This window comes from Sebastes umbrosus, chromosome 18 (assembly GCF_015220745.1).
Source record: "Sebastes umbrosus isolate fSebUmb1 chromosome 18, fSebUmb1.pri, whole genome shotgun sequence".
NCBI classification, from domain to species: Eukaryota; Metazoa; Chordata; class Actinopteri; order Perciformes; family Sebastidae; genus Sebastes; species Sebastes umbrosus.
Window position 1 is genome coordinate 26,220,317 of NC_051286.1, and position 20,948 is coordinate 26,241,264.

Here is a 20,948-nt window from a genome sequence, read left to right on the forward strand (position 1 = left end):
GGTCCTCCGTTCGTCCGCATGTACGCCATGGATGCGTGCTCGCGCTGCAGAGCGCGGAGCTGGCAAGCTCTAACATTGTAGCTGCTCCATCTAGGAATGAATACGGCAGCAACAACGTCAGCAATGACAGAGGGAATATCTCAATGCTGAGAAACTTTCGCGAAGTATGTATATATTGTTACACACCACTTATATGATGAATGCTTTTGATACTTTAATAAAAAGCTGAAACACTTTTAACCTTGTATACTGTATGTCATGCTAATACCTTTTCACCTTGTATCAAATGTATAATATACTGACTAGCGAATGTCATTTGCTTCATTATAAGTTGTCTTTTAATCAAACATTAAGATATAAGGTGGAAAAACACTGTTCACAAAACATTATCGACATGACCAGTGACTATTTGTGTAACAATTTAGCCACAAATTCACATACACATACATGAAGAATCCCACCTCAGTCACTCCCACCATGGAAGCAGGATCATAAACTTCATCCGGTTTGGTGGAGACTAGGCAGATATTATGGACCAGGCAGTGAAACCACTTCATGTACTGCCAGGCGAGGCGAGTAAAACTCTCTCTTTCTCTCAGTCTCTGTCAGTAATGAGTCCAGCTGCTGTCCAGTGGGTTCTAGCTACTCCCTTTCCTACCAGCACTGTAGATCAACTGTAAGGAAGACTACATTTAAGCTTATAAAGTAGTCAACTGTGAGCGGTACACTGCGGCTGACAGTCTAGACACACAAAAAGTGCAGAAAAAAAACACACAGCAACAAGCTGAGCAGTACACAAATAAACCGCTCAGCCGAGGGCCCACAGACAGTAATTTGGGACTATCTGTCCGTGTAACCACAGGAAGAGATATGGTCCTCTGTAGTAAACAAAACAAAGAGGCAGCAGCGCTGACGGACAGAGTCGTACTCCGCTGAGTTAACAGGACATCTTCCAGATGACTGGATGTGTAAAGCAGAGGGACTTTCTGCAACCACACAGATTACAGCGCCTCAGCAACCACACTAACACACCCTGCCTGAGGAACGCAGGGCCAGTCAGCTCACTATCACCTAAATCACCTCCGAGCACACTGACTTCTACATTCTGTTTGGGAATTTTTGCCCACTTAGCCTGTCTTATCCTGAAGACGCCAATAACATAGTGTTACTTAAATTATTGTTATTGTGGTCATCAGTAGGGGGTGGGGATAACCAGAGACCCTACGATACGATACTTTATTGCGATTTTAAACATTTTCAGATATGCTGAGTATTGGAGCGTTATTTAGCGTTCTGCCCGACAAGCTAACATGAAATGGTTGGTACAAAAGGATTCCTTATATGATGCCAGGATCTTCACTTTAGCTTTAAGACTCTGAAAGACAGTATAGCGGCCAGCCCGTGGGCGCGCCGTCATATTTTTAAAAGGTTAATAGTTTATATAATAAATAGGGCTGTCAAAGTTAACATGATAATGGGGCTCACTTTTAAAGCTAGGGTAAAGATACTGGTATCATAAGAAACTAGAAAACCTAAGGGATCCATTGGTCGCGAAGGAGGTTAAATAACGCTCCAAACTTACGCTAAATTTTGGCGAGGAAAAACTGGCATGGCCATTTTCAAAGGGGTCCCTTGACCTCTGACCTCCAGATATGTGAATGTAAACGGGTTCTATGGGTACCCACGAGTCTCCCATTTACAGACATGCCTACTTTATGATAATCACATGCAGTTTGGGGCAAGTCATAGTCAAATAGCTGCAGTTTGCCATGTGATGATTTGAGCATTTTTTTTTATGCTAAATGCAGTACCTGTGAGGGTTTCTGGAAAATATCTGTCATTGTTTTGTGTTGTTAATCGATTTCCAATAAGAAATATATACATACATTTGCATAAAGCAGCATATTTCTCCCGTGTTGATAAGAGTATTAAATACTTGACAAATCTCCCTTTAAGGGACATTTTGAACAGAAAAAAAATGACGCCTGTCTATCGATAAAATATTGCCACGCAAAATATCACAATACCATGCTGTATCGATTTTCCCCCACCCCTAGTTGTCAGTGGAGAAAAAGCAACTAAAAATCCTCAAACTGTAAACTCTTTGAGGATTTTTTCTTTAATTTACTATTAATTTTGTTTTAATTAATGCGTTATTATGAAAACAGCTCAACAAAACACAAAACAGAAATCACATTAAGGACATGATGTGACATAAAACTGATGCCAAGACAACTGACTTTATCAGGGAAAAATGTCAATTTCAAACCTAAAGGTAAAAAAGTCAAGTTGCTTGCCACCTGCTGATTTAAGTTGAGAAAAATGTCTCATCTTTATTTGTGTGAGGTCAAGCAAGACACATAGATGAACTCTGATGGTCACTTCTCTAGTAGTCAGGCATTTTGTTTCCCCACAAACTGTGGCTGCTGCTGCTGAATGAGTGCAGTGAGTGATGGGTGTTGGCCTGTCAAATACCAGCATTGGGGGCAGTGGACAAAGTCTGCTTGGTTTGTTCCTCAGAGGAAATGCCTTTCTAAATACATTAAACGCAGCCAAAAAACGAACAGCGTACAGGTGGTTTGTGTGCATGTGTGTGTAGCAGCGAGAGCAAACTTCCTGCCGGTCAGGCAGCGACGGAGGGTGGGGGTCGGGGGATTCTGGCCAAAATAGTTTGATTGACTTTTCATGAGAAATGAAAGTGAAGACAAGCCTGCCAACAACATCATCAACAACAAAGTAACCTGGACAAAAACTATCCAAGGTCAAATCACATGAGGGGCCTCCAATCAGAGTTCACCCTGAGGTTTTCACGCATGTTGGAGAATTGCTTTGTTCATCCGGTGCAGGCCGCTGTCCCAGGAGCAGCTCCATTGTGATATTCATACTGGCCAAGAATTAAGCTTTTTCCGATAGTAAAAAAAGTAGGGATGCACCGATACCAATACCAGTATCGGGTATGGGTCCGATACCGTGCTCATGTACTCGTACTTGTACTTGCAAAACGGCTCCGATACAGCGGCACCGATACCACTTTACGGCAGCGTGACGTTAACCTCACGTTAACCTCTCGTCACGCACGCGTTCACGCCAACGGTGCAGGCGAGATGGGCCGGTGGTGCGCCCGACCCAGCAGGGCCGTCACTTTCATTGCGCCACGGGGTTTTGCTTGCACCCTCTGACTCGTGCGTGCGTTAGACTCCTTGGTCCGTTTTTCAAGACGGGTCGGGTGGGTTGCAGATATTGCCGCAGACCCCTGGTGCCTTTTAGGTGGGCCGAGCCCCGCCCTGGGGGCACGACGTGGCTGTCCTAATTTGCGCCGCGAATCACACATATGATGTTTGTCAATTTGAAAGATAATTTTGAAAGTCAAGACAGTTGCAGTTTGTCGTTCGTTTGTCGTAGTATCATTTAGTTTCATGTGAAACCTGCTCAGTGAACTACATCTCTCGTCTCGCACAATATACGTCACTAGGGATGCCACTTTAAGTACAAGTAAAAGTACTTACATTTGGGTACTCACCGATACCAAGTACCGATACGAGTACTTCTCTGTGCCAAAAGACCCTCGTCAACACACGGCAGGTTGGGGAGTCCCACATACGAGGCGGTGCGCCGCGACCGGCTCTAGGTCGGTTTGGAAAGGCTCAGGGTGAAGGTGCTTCCCGGGGCCGTGGCCAAAACGTCACCGAGGCGGACTGTCCTTAGTGCGCCCCAACCGCGTCGTGCCCCCAGGGCGGGCTCGGCCCATGTAAAAGGCGCCAGGGGTCTGCGGCGATGTATGCAACCCACCCAACCCGTCTTGAAACACGGACCAAGGAGTCAAGCAACCCGTGGCGCAATGAAAGTGAGGGCCGGCGCGCGCCGCCTGAGGTGGGATCCCGACTTCATGCGGTCGGGCGCACCACCGGCCCGTCTCGCCCGCACCGTCAGGGAGGTGGAGCGTGAGCGCGTGCGATAGGACCCGAAAGGTGGTAACGAGAGGTTAACGTCGCGCTGCCGTAAAGTGGTATCGGTGCCGTTTTGCGAGAACGAGTACGAGTATATGGGCACAGAATCGGACCCAATACTGGTATCTGTGCATCCCTATACGGCACCAACGTTAGTCAGCTAGCTAACTTGGTTGTGTTACACACACAAATGTAACTTTATCTTACCGGATGTGTTTTATCCAGCGACTCCAGGTCTTTTTATCAGCCGGGAAGAGAAAGAATGATCAGACCCGTTGCTGGTGTGAGTTCAACCCAGTAGGAAACACACAGACATCGTAGCTTCAGAGACAGACGTCACTTAGGTGACATTTGGGTGTGTCATCTTTCTAATTACGCAGTTTTCACAGTTTGATACTTCAACAGGTTTATAACAAACTAAGAGTTTCTTGACTTACAAAATTATGTTTTAAATTGACAAACATCATATGTGTGATTCTTGGCGCAATTCAAACGGGATCCAAAAAAATATTTGACTCTCACATTCAACTACCGAAATAAGGTCTCAAAAAGTGACTGTTTGTCTTATCTCACAGTTTGTAGGCTTCATTGGCGGTCCAGATACCCAAATGTGTAAGTGAGTATTTCATTTCATTGCTAACTGGCTTGCATGCTTGTCTCCCTGGCTACGTTTGTGTTAATGGGTCGGTGTGGATGTGGGTCAGCAGGTCTGCTATAGTCATTCATGACCTACATGATGTCAGACTGTACTACAGTACAATATGATCCTGTTACTGGTGTCACGCATGCAGACCACTGAAAAGCAGTCACGGATGTGAATTTAACTATATCACATTTTTTCTTTAATTCCAGTCTAATCTGAACAATATAAGATTATATCCACAGCTTTCTAAAACAACAAGCAGCAGCCACAAACGCAGAAATGGGTCATAAAGCCAAGAGCCAAAAGCACATCCCATTAAATGGTGTGCCATCAAGCAAATGATGAGTAGAGCGAGAGTCAAAACCCTGTACAAGAATGAGATGAGAAATACATAACCGAGGGAACCCCCCTGGAGTCTTCTGGCAACACTGTCGGGAGGTTTCATTGACATCTTAAAAATATTTGACTTCATATTTTCTGACATTATTGATAGTCAGGGTCTGAAATTAACTTTTTTCACTGTCTGCCACTCAGAAATTGTATCTGCCACTCTTGAAATCTCTGCGCTTAATGAAGGAATAACATTTTAAATGTGGTGTCATTCAATGTTAGTTATATTTAACACAAAAACACTGGGGACATAATGATCAAATGTTTTTTATGCACAATGTTTAACCTTACAGATTAAATTGTGTTCTATTTTGACTGTTTTCTGAGTGTTTTCTTACTTTTAGACTAGTCGAATAGTCTAAGTTTTAACTTCCGTTTAACCATCATGGAAATTAGTCCTTAGGAACATCCCTTATTATTGAAGATGTGTCCTGAGTAATCATGTAACAATCATTTGCATAATATCGAATGCACATGGCACTGGACACAGCCTACACCTCTGGACAACAGTTGCTCTTTCTATAACCGCTAGTTTTGAGCACAGAGTGAAATAATAATAATGGGAACAAAGTTCAAGACTTGTAAAACGTGTTGATAAGTTCCTTTGGCTTACCGCTTCTACAAACCACACTGCCAAGTTACTTCCTGACAGATTGTTTGGCAATGCCCACAGGTTTACGGACAGAAAAGGAAACTAATGGAAACGGAAGTTAACTGTCTTTGATGTCAACCCTGTCTCCAACAAACTGACTTTCCCATACAACTAAACTGCATCCTCAATTACGTTTGAAGGGAATCCTATTTTCTCCCTGAAACTAGGACGCACTTTTAAACGGTTTTAAACAGATGGTTAATGTTGTAAATTGAAACAAAATAAAACAGAAAACACAACAAAACTACTTGGTTAGTTTTGGCAACGAAACTACTTGGTTAGGTTTAGTAAAAGTAAAAACACATCATGATTAAATTAAGTAAACGTTGACGGGGCACAAACAGCGGTCTCCTGGGCTAAAGTTCTGGGTTAGTTTGACCCAACCACCACCCCAACCTCCTACTCCTCCATACACAAACTTCTGCGCTCTATCAATACAAAAAGATTTGTGATACGTCAAAAACAAACGTAATCCGGGACAAAATATGGCCAATATATGTGATATGGGCAATGTCTGCTATCACGGTATATGTAATTTTATATCACAGTAACTGTATATATCACAATATAGTAATTGTTCTGTAAAATCAATTAAGAAATTAAAATAGCCATACTGTCCTTCATAACATTTGATTATTTTCTTCTTATATATTTGGAACTTCCATACAAACAAAAGGCAACTGCTCTCCTCCTCCATATCTGCCCAACTCACATTACCTTGCGAGGAAGCTGGATTCTCGATCTTGTGTGAATCGAGAAATTCACGCGAGAGTTGCTATCGCGGTGGAAATGGTATTAGTAAATCTCAACCAGTGGACACATTTCTACGCCATATCTCCCAACCCTAGAAGTGGGAGTTAAAAGACTAGCGAGAAATAACAATACAAAGAAGGCGTGAAAAAAAAAAAAACACGCACCAGGAGCTATCTTTCTCATTAACAGTGACTTGATACCTGAGGCCTAGGGGAGTGGCGGCTGAGGATTCCTGACATTTTTGCTGCAAGGGAGAGAGATGACGATCAAAAGCTAAAAAGGAGTCATTCCAAAGCAGCACTTTGGGCTGACACATGTTCACTGTGTGCTTGCATGCACCATTTCCTCTGCAGACGCACACTTCGTCCACAACTTGCTGCCCAGTTGTGATAGTAGTCCATGAGAAAAGCAAATAAATAAATGTATTGGAAGTGGATCTTGGATTATTCTCATCACAGAGTAACTATGCTATTGCCTATTTGCAGCACTGTTATGAATGTCTGTGTGTGTTATGATTGTCTCAATACAGCATATTTCCATCATGCCCATTCTTGTTTTGAGTCCTTATCAGATACATTTTTATCGTTCTTTCTCCTCCCCACAGCGTCAATTTAATAAACTCACACAGCGGTTAAGCATTAAATCAAAGATGACGCATTTCAAGCATCAACACATTAAGGCAACTTGCGTTTTTTTTAGTTGTAGCGGGCTCAGTTTTAAATCTAGAGTGAAGATATCACAACCTAGATAACCTGAGGAATCCATCGGTACCAACCATGTCCTACTAGCTTGTCGCGAAGGAGGCTCAACAACGCTTCGAACTTCCGGCAAGGAAAAACTGGCATTGACATTGACATGACTTTATTCTCATAATATTACAACTTTTTCTCATAAACTTCAGACTTTATTCTCATAATATTAAGATTTTTTTTTCTCTTAAACTTCTGACTCTCCCCTCATAGTATTACGACTTTTTTTCCCGTAAACTTCTGACTTTATTATCACAATATTACGACTTTTTTTTCTCGTAAACTTCTGACTTTATTACCATAATATTACAACTTTCATTTCCATTTTTAAAAATCCACAGGGAGCCACTGGAGAGGGGTTAAAGAGACGCATGTGGCTCCGGAGCCCCAATAGACATATTTGCAAGTCTTTTAAATCAATTTGATTATCTTCTATGTTGCTATTTTTACTCTCATACTGAGAGCGCACTGCAAATGTTGATGTCACTTCCTGTCTGTGTGTGTGCGCTGGGTCTAGGTTCAACAGAAAGAAAAGGAACTTCCAGGTTATTGTTTTCCTCTCCTCGCACAATGTTTCCAGGTAAAGAGTTTATACAATATGGGTGTTATATAAGCCAGTGACAGACAGGAGGATGTAACGGGGGGAGGAAGAAAAGGGCGGGGGGGGGGGGGGTACTCAAGGCCACGCAGGCAAGCTGATTGCCAGGCAGACAGTCTGAATCAGTGCTCTCTCTGTGCTTCTCTCACTCACTCACACACACTAATCAGCAAAGAGGAAACTCATAACTGCATTCCTTCCCACTGATCTGAGAGGTGGCTGATATGAAGGGCAAAGTGTTACCAGGACAAAATCAAGTGAGACGGATAAGAGGGACTCCTGTTCACCTTTATTCACCCACAGTCCAGACGGTGAGGATAGTAGCTGAACATGTGACCATTTTACCGATGCCCTGACACATTACACACACCTGGGAGCTACGTTTGGCCAACTAGACAATCAAACAGGGATTGTCGCTATTATTCAAGTTATTGAACCTGTCTGGTTTCACAAATATATACACAACCCATAGTTCTAGGAGCAAACAAAAGGCCAAGTGCAAACAATGGCTGTCAGATTTCAAAGAGCAAACATGTCAAGAAGTCTGGGAGGAGACGTAAATATTGCTGCCTATTACAGATGGAATGGTGGAAACTAACAGATAAGACATGGTTATGCTGCGAGCAAACTAGTATGCAAATAATCTATAGGAAAGCAGGGAACGCACTGAGGAACGCACAGTTCACCCCGGATCATATAAGATCAGAAATATACAGAGAGTAAGCATTGAAATCACCTCCCTCACTACCACTGATTGGCAAAACAAACCAACACCATTTCCAAGATTTTATTACCTCCTTCCTAGGCTTTCGGCCTAGGAAGGAGGATATGTTTTCACCGGCGTTGGTTTGTTTGTTGGTTTGTTTGTTGGTTTGTCCGTTTGCAGGATTACTCCAAAAGTCTGCGATGGATTTGAATGACATTTTTTGGAGGGGTGGGGTGTGGCACAATGAACAATCCATTCGATTTTGGTGGCGATCCGGATCATGATCCGGCTTAGGGTTTTTTCTTTAATAACTCCACTCAGCCTATGCATTAACACAACAGGCTTTAAGACATGAATGCGTCATCAGTGTACACTGATGACGCATTCATGACGCCTCTCCCTGCATGTTTCCTTCTGCCTGCAGAGAGCAAGCTCCCCGGAAGCGCGGCAGTCGTCGATCCCGACTTTCTTAGTGGCCAAACGGCGGTATTGCAACTTCTGTGTCGTTCACGCGATGCATTGGGCACAAAAATACTTTTCCCCATAGACTTACATTGGGAAAGAGACATCTGTAACTCAGCGGATAATTTTTTTTGAGGTGAATCAATTCCCCAGTACGAACACTCTAATAATCCTTATTTAAAAAATTAAGTTTTTAATGTTGTAAAACGCACTAATAGCTGAATCCAGAGTTATTTCCCTTCCTCCGTTCATGTGAGTGAGACCTAGACCGAGGCTGGAGCGCCAAGACGTGACGACGGCGTGACGTTGGGACCCCATGACATAGTCATGTGACCAAGTGGATGGTACTCCGCCATTCATCTCGGACGCTACTCCGCCAAGATCCGGGTACTTTTCTAGACGGAAGTCGAGCCATTTAGGCTTCATGCGCCAATGAACAACTCTCATAGGAATGACCGGGGCCCCGCCTCCAACGCTGTATACAGTTCTCTTTATACATCCATGGCAGAGAGAGGGACAGATACCACTTTCATACCAATGACCAGGATTGGACCAGGGTTAACCTACCCTGGTCCAACCCTCCTTTTGTCAATTCAAACCAAGCTAGTCAACCCAGGTTGAACCCTGGTCAGGACAATTCAGATACACCTGTAGATCTGGCGTTTTTTCACATTAAACTCTGTGAAATTACAGTTGAGTTTGACCAAAGCACACTTGGTGATTGTTGGAAAGAGTAACCAGGACAGTTTAGGTGAGTTTTATTTTGTTTCTGTCCAGTTTGAATGAAGTGTTTTACGATGCTCCGCTACGTACAGCTGATCTCAACATAAACAAAAATACACCTGGATGATGGCGCAAGCTAAACGGAGGGGGGGGGGGGGTCAATCGTACTCGGGCAGCTTGGCGGAGGTCCTGCGCTCTCCGAATGCCATTCTAGTTTTCTCCATATGAACGAAACGGCTCACACTATACACGCATAACCGCAAACTCAAAACGTATTTTTCCACACGTTCATTTTCTTCTGTTGTTTACGTGCATACCGGTAACTACAGTGATTGTGTGTTGGTCTTTTCACACTGCCAAAACACGGGTGACCTACTCTCAATACTGTACCTGAACATAGTACTAGGCAGGGCTTGACATTAAGCGTTTTCAGCCAGTTTCCCTTGGGGCAAGTAGATGAGATGCTTTACTTATACCAATAACCAAACTTACTTGTCTGAAATGGAAAATGTAGGCCTATTAAAAAAAAAAAAAAAATCAACAGGGATTTAAGAAATTATTAAAATGTATTAACGTACAAAATATACAATCAATATGCTCCCCTCAGAGCTATGAGACTCCAGTAACAGAAACAGTCATTTTACCTTGCCGATCGTTGTAGAACGCACTTCATTCAGGTGGAGATGAATCAGTCCAACCAAGTTAAGCTGGTTAACTAAATGGACTTTTACTCTAATGAACATATAACAAATTACAAATGTTCCTGGATGAAACTTGGATAAGTAGTAGTGAGTCCAGCTGCAGCTGGCTGTCTCCCAAACTCCCCTCCTCTCCTCTCTCTCTGATCACCTGTCTCTCCTTCTCTGCTCTCATTCACACCGTTCGAAGACAGGGTCGCTGAGAAAACAAGGCAAAAGTGAGCCTGGCTCACATACCCCCGCTCACCGCTTGACCCCTACTAAAGTAGGGCCAAAGGTTTTTGCCCCTTTTGGAACTAATGGAATTAGTCTATTGAGCACAATAGTAGCTTGTTATTAGCTCACCTTCCTCAACTTCTAACCCCCAAAAGGCACAACTAGGACACACCGTCAACCATCAAACCAAATTTGAAGTTCTTAAGTCAAATAGTTTACCAGTTCTGCTCAAGAAACGAAATTGTGACAAGCGAACGGACGGATGGACGGAAGGACAAAACTATTTGATTTCTTATAACTTAACGACTATTTGAAAAATCGAAAAATCATGACTCATCCCTAGTTCAGATGAGATGTTTTTTTATTATGATCTCAGGACAGTTATAGCTGTGGAGACCTGTAAGATTCAGTTTACAATCATAGAGAACAGCTTCTTAAATGTGAATATTTTCTGGTCTCTATGACAGTAAACTGAATATCTTTGAGTTGTGGACAAAACATTTTTCACCATTTTCTGATATTTTATAGACCAAATAACTAAATCAATTAATCGAGAAAATGACCAACAGATTAATCGACAATGAAAATAATTGTTAGTTGCAGCCATACAAAATAGATAGCACAGTTAGTGGAAGGTGAGTAGAAAGCCGTGGGAAATACGCGGCCACTGGCAGGCTTAAACCCACAGTCTATATCCGGTGAGTCAGACTACAACATTTTAACCACCAGATTAACCACACTAGGTAAACTGACCTTCACTGGTTAAATTAAAACCATGGTGGGAAATCACCCCCAAACCACGTGCTGGTAAATATTGGCTGAAGCCAGTGAGGTTAATATTCAATCAGACATACTGGCACACGTCCAGTCTTTGTTTCGCTGGTTCTATGGAATCCTGCGGTGAAGCTGAATAGAATATTAACTGGGACGTCCTGGTGGCCTGGAGGGGTTTAAGAAGTTGTCCGTGTAATCACAATGTCCCCAGTTCATGTCTCGCTGGGGGACCTTTGTTGCAGGTCATCCCTGCTCTCTCTCCCCTCATTTTCCTTTCTCCTCTGTACTATCCGCTTTCAAAATAAGAGGACAAGAAGACAAAAATACAAGATTGAAGACAGGCACAGAGATGGTGAGAGCACACCACACAAAGCAGCAGTATTTCAAACCACTTAATGCTACCAAACTAAATTCCAGTTTGTGGATTTAAGTCGATCGACCAGTAGCAGGAAGGGGGTGGGAAAAAAATAGATTCACCTATGTATCACGTTTATGTATCATGTTTAATCCCAGAATCGATATTTGATAAATAAAAACAGTATTTGCTTCATTTGAGTCTATGCTGAGTTAGACGGAAGTTACCGCTTTTACATTTTAAATGCAAGGTTGTAAACACTACACATCCAGTAAAGTATGGAAACACTTTGGGTTACACATAGGGATATGATAATTAATTAAAAAGCTGAGAATAACTCGTCACTTTAAGGAGAAAAGCTGGTCCACTTTAAGAGAGTCTGAACCGACAATAGGAATTTGGCTCCCTTCTATAGCTCACTTGAGCGGAGGAGTTGTAGCCTCGTAGCATTTATTCACCGACAAATAAACTGTCCACACACTGTCTGCTACACTTACATTCACAGCTATAACGCCACCAACAACACACACACGGTCTGTCGGGAAAACTCGCTGAAGTTACGCTGCGCTGACAGACCATATGTGTGTGGCTACAGCGGGCACAAAGCCACCGGCAACGCTAGCAGCTGCTAACGTAGCGCAAACACACACACTGTTTGTAGGACAATCGCTATCGTTAATCCGGGCAGACACACATCTGACATCCTGTTAAACTAAACTAAATGTGCGGTGGAGACTTTTACTGGGAAAGTGGCTGCATGTCCGCGACACTACACGCAGCATCGTAGCTGCTAAGTTAACACTCCCGGGCGGTAAACTGGAGACAGTGAACGCAGCATCGTAGCTCTCCGGACGGTGAACTGGGGACTGTCTGTCGTGCTCGTACACTGCAGCTGGTGCACCGCTGCATGCGAGGCACAAATTTGTCGGTTAATGAGGGTCGGTTATCGGTTAAGAATTATCTTTTCAAAATTAGCATCCCTAGTTTCACACATTTCCAGGAAAAGCAGAGCTAGACATCACGGCTAAAGCTGCATGATAACTCTGTCACAGACAGGAAACGTTGTAGTTCCTGTATCATGGTAACATGCAGTCGAGCCGGCCGTCGCTCTCATCTCCGTGGTCAAATGGGCCGACGCTACAACTGTAGAGCACCCATATACTGACATTTATGTTAAATGCAATCACACGGCCCCGATGGAGCTGACCATGGATGGACAAAGAGAACGGAGCTGACGGGAGAGCTAGAGACCACCTTGGAGAAGTTAGAGGAAGTATACATGTGTGACTACGTCCGGTTTTCAAAATAAAGTGTACTGTATATACAAAATACATATATGGAAATAAGATTGATTGGATTATATTCACCAGAAGAATAGAACATTACATGTCCCTTATAAATTAAAAAGAAAATACCACTAATTTGTGAGGGGAAATGTCTTTATTCTTTGATTTTTGGCTTGCTGGAAAAAATGTAATAAATAATGCTTGACAATAACTGATATATTTGACTTCAGGACATGAAAATCAAACATTTTTACTGTATGAATTAAGAGAAAGTAAAAGTCCCCAGAAGTGTATGATTCAACTTTTTCCCATTGTCTAGTGTTAAAAAAAAAGTTTAAAAAAAAAAATCGCAATAAATTATAATATCGAATCGCAATACATATGGAATTGGCAACCAAGTATCCAGAAAGTATCGAATCTGGAGATAGGTGTATCGTCCCAGCCCTGGTAGCAGGACACATGTAGCCTAAGCTAAGTTCAGAGAACACAGAATGTGAGGGGCTCACACAGCTCAGACATGTTCAAACAGATATCCTCAGAGATGAAGAAAGGCATACCAAAGTAGAGAACAATGCATCACATGTGAACCCAGTGTCCTAAGATAAACGGATACTAGCTAAAGAGCCTGTTTTGGTGGATTCTCATATGGAGTGATTGTCAGTTTTAGTCACATTCTTAATAACTCCCCAACTTGTTGTCTGATTACCTTCTGCAATGTTTTTGTTGCTCATTAAGTGCAGTGTTAGTTTCATATGTCTCCTACATCCTTCGCTGTGGTGTGTCACTGTAGAACTGAATACTAAGTGGGAGCAACAAAGTTCATGCAAAGCAGTTTTGTCTCTGACTTGAAAGTATCAAAAAGCACCATCTGCAACCTCACACATCTGAGGGCTAAGCAAAGGCTGGGCTTCTAACCTGTTCTACAACATAGCAGAGTTCTTGAGCAAGTCCCACTGCACACAACCACACACTAACCACAGACTGCACATCTAGCGAGATGCAACAGGCGGGTTTCATGGTACAGTACAAGACGTCTGCAGTTTACAGATCAGAGTGTTTCCTCTACATTCAGTCAGCTATGACCATCACGACAACCACATTCTGTGACATCTGTGCATATAGAAGATAGCAACCATCTTTGGTTGCAACTATGTTTTCAAGTTACTGAAATGCCATGATTATATGATGTTGTCAGCCTGGAGATAACTGAATCCATCACTTTGAGAATCATGTCAATTTACTGTTTTTCTCATTCGCTTCGGCTCAATTCTTGAATGAGATATTTTTTGTTTTTCTCTCAAAAGAAGTTAAATCTCTGCACAATTAGAGTGTTGCAACAGATTTGAATTTCTCATTCAAGCAAATTGCATGTGTTTTGGCGCACGTGTGCAAAAGAGTAAAAAAAAAGTCTACAATTTGCACAATAACCAATCAGTTTTGGCTCGCTGATCAAAACTGATTCTGAGTTGATTCTCCATGAAATTGTCTTACGCACAACTTGTAAACATTCTTTCATCGCTTGAGTCATCAAAATGATCCAATCGGTTATCAAAATCTGTCAAACATGCATGTATATGTTCCATAAATATCTATGACACAGTGTTGCATACTGTGTGGAGGTACAATTTGTTGTATTTCGCACAACCATTGCAGCTTTTTTCATTGTTGCGGGTTGTTTGTTTTTGGCGTGGATGTCATTTTGTGCCACTGTATATGTATGACTTTACTTGATGGGTCAAAGGTGAATTTTCTGTTACAGTACATGTAACACATCGCTAAGTGGCCAGTCAAAGTTAACAGGATTAATAACGCAAATTCATTTTAATGCCACTAGTTTCTTTAACACATTAGTGCGACTTGCAATTTTTAGGGTTGTAGCGGACTCAGTTGTCTTGTCGCAAAAGCAGGCTAAATAACGCTCCAAACTTGGAAAAACTGTCAGGGCCATTTTCAAAAGGGGTCCCTTGAACTCTGACCTCCAGATATGTGAATGAAAAGGGGTTCTATGGATACCTACAAGTCTCCCCTTGTTGCCTGTTGGGCTGCAGTTTGCCATGTTATGATTGGAGCATATTGTTTTATGCTAAATGCAGTACCTGTGAGGGTTTCTGGACAATATCTGTCATTGTTTTGTGTTGTTAATTGATTACCAATAATTAATATATACATACGTTTGCGTAAAGCAGCATATTTGTCCACTCATGTTGATAAGAGTATTAAATACTTGACAAATCTCCCTTTAAGGTACATTTTGAACAGATAAAAAATGTGTTATTTTAATCGATCGACAGCCCTAATTGCTACACAAATAAATTCACTGTATACTACAGTATTGACTTTTCCCCAGTAAACTTGTACCTACTGTTGAAATCAGAATCTAAAAAAGCTCAGTAGCATTCAGGTATAGTACAATAAGCAGTCAGTGTCAACAAACAAGTTGAACAAAACAGAGATTAGTATATAAGAAACATTTCCAGGGTTGACTGCCATCGTGGAAAAAACAATTTACTGACACAATAACTAGGTTTTGAGGCATGAATGAAGTGTTTTGGGCGAGCTACTACCTTTTTGCAGACATGCAATAGAGCTGTGATGTCCCATGAAACAGTAGTGACGATTGTACTTACAGTTAAGAGAATGTTAAGAGTGTTTAGAGGTTAAAGGATGATCATCATGGGTCAAAAACACAGACCCTGGGTCAGCTAGGTCCAGTGTTTAAGTGGAGACAAGCAAAGCAGTACATGCATTGGAGTGTGGGGAACTTACTTACAGTAAGACTGTCACTGTCATGGAAAGAATGTCAGTGACGACACACACAGTGTGCCACAATCAAATTTACATATTCTTATCACACCTAAAAGCAAATGTAAAAAGCGGAAGTTAACGTATAGTATCAGAAGAAGCTAACTTGTCTGGGGCTTGCCTGTCCTGTGGAGTTCTCTTGACACCTAAACTGCACTAACTGTCCTAAATTTTGAAGAATAAACTGGGGAATTTCAAGCAACTAACATATATAATACACGTATATAAGAAACATTTCCAGGGTTGACTGCCATCGTGAAAAAAACATCACAATGACAAAACAACTTGTCATTTTGGTGCCATCGGCCAATTTACTGACACAATAACTAGGTTTCTGAAGCATGAATGAAGTGTTTTGGGTGAATTACTACCTTTTTGCAGACATGCAATAGAGCTGTGATGTCCCATCAAACAGTTGTGACAAATGTACTTACAGTCAAGAGAGGGTTAAGAGTGTTAAAAAAAAAACATGATGTGAGGTTAAAGGATGGGGTCATCATGGGTCAAAAACAGACCCTGGGTCAGTTTGGTCCAGTGTTAAGTGGAGACGAGCAAAGCAGTCCATGCATTGGAGTGTGAGGAACTTACTTACAGTAAGACTGTCACTGTCACACAGTGTGCCACAATCAAATCTACATATTCTTATCACACCTAAAAGCAAAATCTCAAAAGCAGAAGTTAACGTATAGGAGAAGAACAAGCTAACTTAATGTCTAAGGTTTCCTGTCTGTGGAGTTCTTTCCACACCTAAACAGTCCTAACTTTGGAAGAATAAACTGGGAATTTCAAGCCACTAACGTTACAGTCCTTTCAGGGCATAACGTGTTTTTTTGCAGCAGAGGCCATGTTGACATCAGCTTCTGAGGTTAGCTCTCTCACATTAGCTCCAGACGTGCAGCCTGATCCAGGGATGGAGGTGGAGGTGGCGTTCTCCTGGCAGCTAGCTGGGCTAGGCTAACCAGCTAGCTGGCTAACTTTAACTCGCCCGCTGGCTTCACAACAGGATCATTTATGTCACTGACATTCGGTTTAACGCTTTACGTGTGTGGTCCACTCGCTTCGTGCGTTGAGTAGAAAACAAGGTAACAGTAGAAAACACAAGCGCCACATCATGGAAAACTCACCCATTCCTGCTCCTTCTATCACCGCCTCGCTATCACAATGTTGGGAATGTGTTCTCCAGCAGAGCAGCAGCCTCCACTGCTAGCTAGTAGCTACTAGCCAGGTAAGATGGAATCAACCACTTTAAGTGTTTCAGGGTCGATTCACTGGCGAGAAAAGAAGTAAAGTGAGTCGTATATCCATTCGTCTTTTGCCCCAGCAGCAGCAGCAGCAGAGTCCCCAGCTCTCTCTCTCTCTCTCTCTCTCTTGGTGGTTGCTTCCAGATTATTGTGCAGGAAGTTGAGCAGGAGTCTCCACCTTTCTTGGACTTGGTCTCCCCCGTCTCCCCGGGTTACTGGCTGCTGCCTGCTGCTGGCTGCCACCAAAATACTAAACAGCAGGAAACATCGCGAGATTTCGGGCAGGACAGTCCCGCGAGAGGAATGTTTAATGGAATGTTGATGTTGATCCCCCCCGCTGTGTGATTGGCCCACTCAGCACAAGTACAGTAACTACTGTACGAGTGCGTGTACGTGTGAGAGAGACTACCTCCTCCCAACTATTGGGACATTTGTGGTTGTTTTGTTTTTTTACTGAACTAACCAGCAGTTATCAGAGTTTCAGGAATGTTTATGGGAATGGGAAACAAACCTAGCAGTAAAAAACGTTTCCGGTACTGTTGTTACCACTCCTGTAAACTGATAATGGTCTTATCAGAAGTCTTTATCTGGCATGACACTAGATAACTAGCTTCTGTTCACACGAGAGCGCCAGGGGAATTTAAAACAGTTCATCTGGAAAAAAGAAAGAAAAGAAATAATAATAATAATAATAATAATAATAAATTATAATAATAAATTAATTTGAGCTCTTAAACTTGTTGTCCAACATGCAGATATTAAAAGTTAACAATAACCAAAAATACGCCACACAATGAAAACTTCAAGTCAAGATACATTTAAGTGCGCGAAATATACGTTTTATTTATTTATTTATTTATTATTATTTTATTTTCATCTTTTTTTTTTACAATAAACACACACACAGGACATGAAACACCCAGTACCCTTATAAAAAATAACAGAAAAAAGACATATTATATGAAAAAAAAATAGATATATCTATATATATAATTTATATATATGTGTGTGTGTGTGAGAGAGAGAGAGAGAATAATAAGTACAATAATACAGTAATTATGTTATATTTAATATATGTGCAGTTTATGTAATATACACACACAATACAGTTATAATACAATACTATTAAGCATATATAATAGAAATGAGAATACTATGATACTATGATATAGTGTAGTTTATATTAGGGCTGTCAGTCGATTCAAATATTGAATCTTGATCAATCGCATGATCATCCATAGTTAATCGCAAATTAATCTCACATTTGTTATTTGTTTAAAATGAACCTTAAAGGGAGATTTGTCAAGTATTTAATACTCTTATCAACATGGGAGTGGAAAAATATGCTGCTTTATGCAAACGTGTGTATATATTTATTATTGGAAATCAATTAACAACACTAAACAATGACAGATATTGTCCAGAAACCCTCACAGGTACTGCATTTAGCATAAAATAATATGCTCAAATCATAACATGGCAAACTGCAGCCCAACAGGCAACAACAGCTGTCAGTGTGTCAGTGTGCTGACTTGACTATGACTTGCCCCAAACTGCATGTGATTATCATAAAGTGGGCATGTCTATAAAAGGGAGACTCGTGGGTACCCATAGAACCCATTTTCATTCACATGTCTGGAGGTCAGTTGTCAAGGGACCCCTTTGAAAACGTTTTTCCTCGCCAAAATTTAGGGTTAGTTTGGAGCGTTATTTAGCCTCTTTCACACCCATCTTCAAAATCTGCATTCATTTTTTGTTAATGCTTTTACTGCAATCCACTCATGAATTAGTATATTCACAAAATATCCAAAGTATATTTGCATTTTTTTTGTATTTTATACACCCAGTGGTACACAGAACAACAGAACAGGGCAATAAGAAAAATAGAAAAATACATAAATGCCTTCATTTTGATCTCAACTACACATCTGTAAAGTTTCGTGACTGCATCTTACACGGTTGTGACGCTATCACGGTGACAAAATCTGTCAACAGACAGACAGACAGACAGACAGACCGACATAAACACCTGGCGAAAACTGCCTTGTGGTAGTTCTGGTAGGTGTCTCCAGGACCACATTTTGCATCGATGACTCACACACAAGGTGAAAACAATAGCAGCGTCGCTGTCTCGGTTGCTGAAGACAGCAGACTGCATGCAGGGTTCATACTGTATATTGTAATGAGGTCTGAGAGGTATAGGTGTGAGTCAACTGTACTCAACATCTCCCAGTAATCTGGCTCCAGAACAGTGTTGGTGGCTATTTCAGTATCCTGTTAACCCTAAAAAAGATGTAGAATACTACATTTCCTCTGCTCCACTCTTCTGATATCACTCCTTCTCCCCCTTCCCCTCTTGTTTTCTGCCTCTCTGTCCGTGTATCTGATTGAAATCCTATTTCGATGCCATGGGTTGTGGCAGTGTCATAAAGGTATGACAAAGGCATCAACAGGCACAGTAGTATCCTGTTCCTGTCTGCTGAGGGACAACACGCTATTTAAAACATCCACACCACACCCCAAACAACGTGATTGCTGCGAAAGGAAATGAAGTGGACAAACTGTTTATAACACAATCATACGGCTGAGCCTGTGTGAAAATGTCTGACAAATCATAAAAATTTAAAAAAGATTTGCTTTTAAACACGACATAAGTGAGATCTCTCATCTCTTTGTAGTCATTCTGTGTCTCTTTGAAGTTGTTTTGTGTCTCTTTGTAGTCATTTTGTGTCTGTTCATAGTTGTTTTGTGTTTCTTTGTAGTCATTTTGTGTCTGTTCGTAGTAGTTTTGTGTCCCTTTGTAGTCATTTTGTGTCTGTAGTTGTTTTGTGTCTTTTTGTGTGTATTGTGTCTCTTTGTGTTCATTTCGTGGTTGTTTTGTGTCTCTTTGTAGTCATTTGTGTCTGTTCGTAGTTGTTTTGTGTCTCTTTGTGGTCATTTTGTGTCTGTTCGTAGTTGTTTTGTGTCTCTTTGTAGTCATTTTGTGTCTGTTCGTAGTTGTTTTGTGTCCCTTTGTAGTCTTTTTGTCTCTGTAGTTGTTTTGTGTCTCTTTATGGTCATTTTGTGTCTGTTCGTAGTTGTTTTGTGTCCCTTTGCAGTCATTTTGTCTCTATAGTTGTTTTGTGTCTCTTTGTGGTCATTTTGTGTCTCTTTGTAGTTGTTTTGTGTCCCTTTGTAGTCATTTTGTCTCTGTAGTTGTTTTGTGTCTCTTTGTAGTCATTTGTGTCTGTTCGTAGTTGTTTTGTGTCTCTTTGTAGTCATTTTGTCTCTGTAGTTGTTTTGTGTCTCTTTGTGGTCATTTTGTGTCTGTTCGTAGTTGTTTTGTGTCCCTTTGTAATCATTTTGTCTCTGTAGTTGTTTTGTGTCTCTTTGTGGTCATTTTGTGTCTCTTTGTAGTTGTTTTGTGTATCTTTGCTGTCATTTTGTCTCTGTAGTTGTTTTGTGTCTCTTTGTGGTCATTTTGTGTCTCTTTGTAGTTGTTTTGTGTGTCTTTGCTGTCATTTTGTCTCTGTAGTTGTTTTGTGTCTCATTGTGGTCATTTTATGTCTCTTAGTAATCATGTTGTGCCCCTTTGATTCTGATACATTCTTTTCACACAGGTAAAAATAACTTCAAAAGTTACAAATCTACTACTATATATTATGCTGTAGTAATGAAGACATTTTCAATGCCCTTAATTACTTTTTTGTGATAAGTCTCCTGTTGTCAAGATCTCCTCCCGAAAGAGTCTTTTTCCTCCAAGAAATTTGTATTTCTTTATATTAGGATTTTTTATTGTCTGCACTAGGATTTACATTTTAGACATAAATAGCTTAGATTGCCACTGTGATGAGGCCCTTTTCTTCTGTGGTATTACATAAAAAGCAAGTCATTGCTGTACAGTAGGCACCGTGCCCGCTGTCAATTACCCAGCTTATCTCTCACACCAGAGAATGAATTGTGAAAAAAGGAAG

The 20,948-nt window shown here is 41.3% G+C and overlaps 1 protein-coding gene across 3 annotated transcripts in view; it reads right to left on the bottom strand.

Moving 5' to 3' along the window:
- The window catches only part of LOC119477402 (CD2-associated protein), an 80,246-nt gene extending 62,923 nt beyond the window's left edge, over positions 1 to 17,323 (bottom strand). The window contains exon 1 of one of the 3 annotated variants that reach the window (XM_037751491.1): positions 16,879 to 17,323. In XM_037751491.1, coding sequence (XP_037607419.1) covers positions 16,879 to 16,882 — 4 coding nt within the window. In that variant the 5' untranslated portion in view covers positions 16,883 to 17,323. The remainder of the gene's footprint in view (positions 1 to 16,878) is intronic. The other 2 variants (XM_037751490.1, XM_037751489.1) reach the window with 2 other exon arrangements.
- Between the last annotated feature and the right edge of the window lie 3,625 nt (positions 17,324 to 20,948).